Source organism: Populus nigra, chromosome 10 (genome assembly GCF_951802175.1).
Source record: "Populus nigra chromosome 10, ddPopNigr1.1, whole genome shotgun sequence".
NCBI classification, from domain to species: Eukaryota; Viridiplantae; Streptophyta; class Magnoliopsida; order Malpighiales; family Salicaceae; genus Populus; species Populus nigra.
The window spans coordinates 15,019,791-15,025,790 of record NC_084861.1 but is presented as its reverse complement, the minus strand read 5'-3'; the positions used below and the strand labels follow the sequence as shown (position 1 = coordinate 15,025,790).

Sequence of the window (6,000 nt, the reverse complement as noted above, 5' to 3'; positions counted from 1 at the left end):
TCCAACCACCTATAGACAGTAACCCTTCCTTAAATTGCCAGCTTCCATACATATACAAATATTACCCCTTCAAGAAACCTAAAACCATATCCACCTCTTTAAGCCAAGAAATTGTGCTTTGTTGATAAGTAAATAATGGGTTCTGTTTCTTCATCAACTGTGATGGCAGAAAAGATTTCTTGGTATTGTGCTTTGTTGATGGCGCTAATGCTGGTTTTGAGCTGCTGTGAAGTGAGTGAAAGTGAATTGGCTGCTGTTGGGCATCCGAGGGTTTTTGAGGACAAGCCATGCGATGAGATATATGTGGTCCGAGAAGGTGAGACTTTGCATACTATCAGTGAAAAATGTCGGGATCCTTATATCGTTGAAGAAAATCCACACATTCATGACCCAGATGATGTTTTCCCTGGCCTGGTCATCAAGATTACCCCTTTCAAAGATAGGTAAACTCTAGTCTATTTATCGTCTCTAATGACATATATGTATATGTATATGTATATGTATATCGTTCGTATTGTTTGTGAATGTTTACGTTCATGGAACCTCTGCATAGATACAAGTGAGAATCATGGAGGGAGCTGTGTATATCTATATCTCTTCACCTTGGACACTTAGTGGTGATCCAGCTTGTAATCATGAAATCAATGGAAGAAAATTTTTACGGTATCAATATCTAGAGTTGATAAAATCAATCATGTGATCTGAATTGATATGATAGACAAATATTTGCGACAGGGTCTTGCTATTTCACAAGAAATAGATCACTAGATTGTGGGAAAGAAAGTTGTTTCAAGGGATGTGATGCTGGTATTAATAAAAGACGACGACTAAGAATAACGAATAAAACTAAAACTATTTCGTTTTTATTTATTATTTCATCCTTTTTCCTTTTTTAATACCAACAATAAAATCCTTTACATGTTTTTTTTCCCCGATTTTTGTTATAAGAAAAATACAATCTCATTTACACTGACTAATATAAATGATGGACAGAGGGGGTTATGTAGACCAAAACTGGAAATATAGATAGGGGTTGATCTGGAGAAATTTAATTTGTAAGGGGTGATTTCGCTGAATCCAAATCGAAGAAGGGCATCCGCCTATTGTTTATGCTGATAGGCATGCTCGATTTCATTTTTATTTTTTATTTTTAAAGAAAAGGGCTTTCCAAAGCGGGCTGATCCTACCAAAGAAAAGGTCATGGATACGTGGAAGAAAACTTATTAAAAAAATATCCATGATGGATATTTCGTGATAGTTGTTTTCTTCAGGTATCTTCAGGTATGATTTGGGTTTATATTGTCAACAATCAATTCAATCCAATAATTTAAGTTACAATCCAATAATTTAAGTTATTAGATTAGATTCCAAAATATAATTTATATTATTTTCTAATACACCCTCTCAAGTGAAAGCTATTTAAACTTGAAACTTGTACAGGCTCACATTACCTTGTACTTAATTTTTATCAAATAAATAGGGATAGTGAGATTTGAACTCGTATCCGCTTAGTCATTAAAGCTTTGATATCATGTCAAAAAACCAATTCAACCCAATAATTTAAACTGTTAGGTTAGATACCAAAATATAATTTATATTATTTTTTAATACATATAATAAACTATGTCTACTTGAGTCCAGGAAGAGGAATCAAGCTAGCAGAAATTGTTCCGAGAAGAAATGGCGGGTCCGTCAATCAACAACAAGAACATAAATAGAATCACTGCTTAACAGAAATCAATCGTATGGTTTGTCCTGAACTAAGACTAGCTGTGAAACAAGTAAAAAAACAAGTCTATCTAGAACAGCCAGGATTCTCATTGCCTGTTATCCAATATAAACATGTAATACCTGCATTGGAGGCGGCTACAGATTTAAATACACTGCTACAAATCGCTGCCTTCCATGAATCTCAAATCTCACCAGTTCCAAGAGGCTGCCTTGATGCATCACCAGAGGCCCATGCATGATAGTCCTTCACAAGCTGCCAGTTTGTTCAAGCATTAATGTCACGAATAAAAGTAACCATTCCCGACCAACAAATACAAGTCTACGGATGGTGTGATGGGGATGAATCAATCCTATATGATGGTGGCAAGATGTACAGGCAGAGGAATCAAATTAGTAAATCTAGGTTGTGGAAGCATTTTTACATTGTTTTAAAATTCGAATCATCAAATTGGACTTCATTTACTACTTGATGAACAAGATTATTATCATATAACAGGGAATTTTGTGGAATTCTGAAAAATGCTCCCGTGCTGTGCTGTTAGTATACGTTGCTGGGACTTTTTTCTTTCATCGAATTCCCCAATTTTATTGATGGATGTCTATTTTGATTGCCATGTAGAATAAAATGAAATCAATTTCCATGGTGCTGAGGCAAGTGGAATTTAACCTGGACCAAGAACCTCAAGACTCGTCCAAATAGTGAACACGCAGGGGTTTAACCAAAATGAGGTACTAGGAGATCATATGCCAGCTTTGCAAGTGGCAGGTAGCCTACTTCATTCTTCATGAGCTAATTTAAATGAGATTTCCTCAAACCTGTGCCATAAAGCGGGGAAGAATCTGCCCAAGTATTTGCTTAAGGATTTGGGCACCAGTCGATTCTATTGCTTCAGCTGGAATTGCTCTAAATGCAAAAGGAATATCGATGCTAACCTGGAATGAAATACAAATGAGTTTAAAATTGATATTTTCGTGCACATATGACCATCTACAATAATGAAATCATTATAGAACACAGCACTACATGCAAAGAACACTTTGCCAAGTACCTCAATGACTGCATCTGAAGTAAGCTGTTGTATTGTTGAGTTGCTTTGGTTGCTATCACAAGAAATTTGGTTGACCATGTAAGCTGCATTTCCACACCAAATCAGTGTCAAAGCATTCCTGAAAAAAGCATGTAAAATAATAAATTTAGAAATTTAACTGCTAACACTCATGCATGCTATTTTTTCAGAAGAAAACGGTCACCCTTTGCATCATACAGAACACAGTTCAGCCAAAATGATTACGTGCAATAAAACCAAGGTCCCGGACAATTATTTTTGTCATGTACAACATTCAAGGTTTGCAGAGAGATGCTATTTTCTCCATGACAGATGAATTATTAAAGTGCCCCTAACTTCATCAGCTAAGCAGCAGAGGTTGATGTTAAAGACCTGGTATAGCTGTTACGTTGATACCTTACCGGCATTAACTGTCCAGGAGCCAATCACGCATGCAAGCAGCGGAGTGATGTCTAACTCAAAGATGTAAGTATCATATTGCCCAGAATAACAAGAGTTCATATTTTTTCAAAGGGGTTAGCTATATGAAAACAATCTTTGCATATTAATATGGAATTGACATAGTACAAATTATTTGAAAACATAGCCATGGACAAAATGTTTCCAAAAAATAAATAACAGAAACCAATTTCTAGGAGATGGTAAACAGCATTTCCATTCTTTCTTGTGACGCCTCAATTATGGCCATTTTATATATAAAAACCTAGTCTGCTATTTGCCACCAGCACTATACATGGTAAAATTTAGTTGCTGCGCATTTCATTCTGTACTGCAAAAGATTAACTCCTTAAGCGTCACGAAATTTAAGACTGGTTTCTCACTTTCCAGTTCCAAGCAAGAGTGAAACAAAAACAAGAACGAAAGTGTTTTGTGTCCTCCTTTAGTGAAGCCATGGTCTTGAAATTAACCTTTGAAACCAATCCAATCGCAAATTCAAACTAACTTCCAATTAAACATGACAAGACTGCTCATTCTTAAAGCTGTAACACTGACTAATAACTAAACTAGAGACTTATACAAGGTTCAAACAACTCAGACCTCACAAAAATAATTATTCTTCCAACACGAAATAACTTGATCAATGGGCAGAAAATCATGGTAGAGGCTGTAATGCCAGAAGAATCATCACCACAAGCATATAGGCGAGGTCACAAACGTCTGTACTGTAAAATCGAGAGTGAAGCATTGGCCAGTGACAATTATACTACACATTTCAAACCCATCACACAAAAGCAAATCCAAAATAGGGGTTCACTACAGAAAGAAATTCAAAATAATCCATGTTATGCTAGCCAGAAAACCTAAACAGAGCCTTACCGTCAAACTTCTCATTCTGCGCAACCACAATCGGCGAACCTTCAAGCTGCCAGGTACAGCATTCAACAAATCAAACAGAAAAATAAATATCAATACATATCATGACCACAAAATTCAAAGATCATCCCCAAACACAATAATGCAATGACCACAAGCATCAGTGTATCACCTTACAGGACAAAAGCTTAATGCAACAACCATCAGGCTGCTCTTCAACTCTAACAAGCAAAACAGGACAAATTTCAAAAGCAAAAAACTTGAAACTATACACGTAACACCTAAACGTGTTGTCGTCTACCCTCTCTATCCTCTCCGCATCCAACACAGAGTACTGACTCGCTGGCAAACTCATATACTCCACTGCCACCTCAACATCAAATTAATTACAAAAAAATAAAATAAATCAGTTCTTAAACTTCAAAATTAAATATTTTGGAATCGTTTGCTTAAAAAATTAATCCACCCTGACATTACTTAGAGGGCGTCCGAGTTGCCGGACCGAAACGGACTCTTTACGTCTGGCAACGAATTTCGCTTTGGGAGTGGAACCAGCCGAAACACGAAGTGATTCAGTTACTGGTGAGGAGAAATTTAGAAAGAGGTGCTTGCAAGTGAGGGAATTTCTAGGGTATTTGGATCTGAAAGAGATTGAACTTAGGCTTATTGTTGAACCAAGAGACGAGGAATTTAGCGCCATTAATTAATGGAAAATTCAAGGATTGCAAGCTAGTATGTTGTTGAAGATGATAAAATAGGAGTAATGGTGTTAAGGATAAGAGTACGGGTGGTTCTGCAGGTAGCGAGGCGATATTTAGACTCGCGGTTTCATTTTCCTAAGCTGCTCCGGTAAATTGCCAACAGGTGATGATGGCGATGATTGTGGGCCCTTTTTTTAACTTTGATAAGATACATGAGTAAGTATGTTAGAAAAGTTACGTCATGCTATACTATGAAGCGCAAAGGGTGTTAAATATGCACCTTTACAATCCGTGCATAACGACACCGGATTGTCTCTTCTGTTAGCCTCTTTGATTAATCTAATCGAACTGGATTAAAAAAACCCACATAATTAATCAAAATTCGAATCAAAATAATTAAACAATTTATTTAAGGAGAATTTTAGCAAATAAAATTAAATTAAAAAAAGCCTAAATCAAATTCTCTCAACCGAGGATCTAAAGAACCTTTACATAGAGGCACAATTCAACAGAACCCACAAAGGATTCAACGAGTCCTGGCTGTCTAAGAGCTTGTAAACTTGGTAACAGCCTTGGTCCCTTCAGAAACAGCATGTTTCGCAAGTTCTCCAGGCAAAACCAATCGGACAGCAGTTTGGATCTCCCGAGAAGTAATTGTGGGTTTCTTGTTGTACCTGGCAAGCCTTGAAGCCTCTTGAGCAAGTTTCTCAAAGATATCGTTGATGAAACTGTTCATGATACCCATAGCCTTACTAGAAATCCCAATATCAGGGTGGACTTGTTTCAAGACCTTGAAGATGTAAATCTTGTAGGTCTCGACGCTCTTTTTTGCCCTCTTCTTCTTCTTGTCAATCGCTCCTCCTTCTTTGGGCAACTTCTTCTCTGGTCTTGGCTTCTTCTCTGCTGGGGCTTTCTCGGCCGCCGCTGGCTTCTTCTCGGCTGGCTTCTTCTCGGCCGGCTTCTTCTCTGCCTTGGGAGCCATTTGAGGTTTTTGAGATGAGGTTTCTTTAAGAGTGGGAAACGGAGGTTTCTTTAAGAGCTTCGGTGATGGGATGGAATTGTTTGGTTTGTTTATATAGAGATAGGAGGTAAGTGATTGTTGGTTGATTTTGTGAAACGCGGATTGATGACGTGGATGGTTGGATTTGCAGGGGTTTGAATGGACGGTGAGATGTGGGTTTTTCCTT

General features: G+C 37.4%; 3 protein-coding genes across 3 annotated transcripts; 1 reads left to right on the top strand and 2 right to left on the bottom strand.

Moving 5' to 3' along the window:
• On the top strand, positions 1-2,397 carry LOC133705492 (uncharacterized). The gene is made up of 2 exons (XM_062130742.1): positions 1-443; positions 1,642-2,397. Exons 1-2 carry the CDS (start codon positions 136-138, stop codon positions 1,712-1,714), a joined length of 381 nt encoding a protein of 126 aa, XP_061986726.1. The 5' UTR covers positions 1-135; the 3' UTR covers positions 1,715-2,397.
• Positions 1,693-5,041, bottom strand: LOC133705490 (uncharacterized). The gene is made up of 6 exons (XM_062130739.1): positions 4,590-5,041; positions 4,285-4,475; positions 4,116-4,161; positions 2,781-2,863; positions 2,548-2,664; positions 1,693-1,984 (listed from the first exon to the last, which is right to left on the bottom strand). The coding sequence occupies exons 1-6, from the start codon at positions 4,810-4,812 to the stop codon at positions 1,913-1,915; spliced, it is 732 nt and encodes a 243-aa protein (XP_061986723.1). The 5' UTR covers positions 4,813-5,041; the 3' UTR covers positions 1,693-1,912.
• A 153-nt stretch (positions 5,042-5,194) lies between these two features.
• Positions 5,195-5,877, bottom strand: LOC133705491 (histone H2B-like). The gene has a single exon (XM_062130740.1). The coding sequence runs from the start codon at positions 5,793-5,795 to the stop codon at positions 5,358-5,360; it is 438 nt and encodes a 145-aa protein (XP_061986724.1). The 5' UTR covers positions 5,796-5,877; the 3' UTR covers positions 5,195-5,357.
• Positions 5,878-6,000: the final 123 nt, after the last annotated feature.

What these genes read in the sequence shown, in the direction of transcription:
- LOC133705492 (XM_062130742.1), top strand. Translation starts at nt 136, where the DNA reads ATGGGTTCTGTTTCTTCATCAACTGTGATGGCAGAAAAGATTTCTTGG. An exon ending in ATTACCCCTTTCAAAGATAG is followed by an intron (nt 444 to 1,641) that starts GTAAACTCTAGT and finishes ACTTGAGTCCAG; the next exon opens with GAAGAGGAATCAAGCTAGCA.
- LOC133705490 (XM_062130739.1), bottom strand. Translation starts at nt 4,812, where the DNA reads ATGGCGCTAAATTCCTCGTCTCTTGGTTCAACAATAAGCCTAAGTTCA. An exon ending in GCAGAATGAGAAGTTTGACG is followed by an intron (nt 2,864 to 4,115) that starts GTAAGGCTCTGT and finishes GTGGAAATGCAG; the next exon opens with CTTACATGGTCAACCAAATT. An exon ending in CTTCAGATGCAGTCATTGAG is followed by an intron (nt 2,665 to 2,780) that starts GTACTTGGCAAA and finishes ATTTCATTCCAG; the next exon opens with GTTAGCATCGATATTCCTTT.
- LOC133705491 (XM_062130740.1), bottom strand. Translation starts at nt 5,795, where the DNA reads ATGGCTCCCAAGGCAGAGAAGAAGCCGGCCGAGAAGAAGCCAGCCGAG.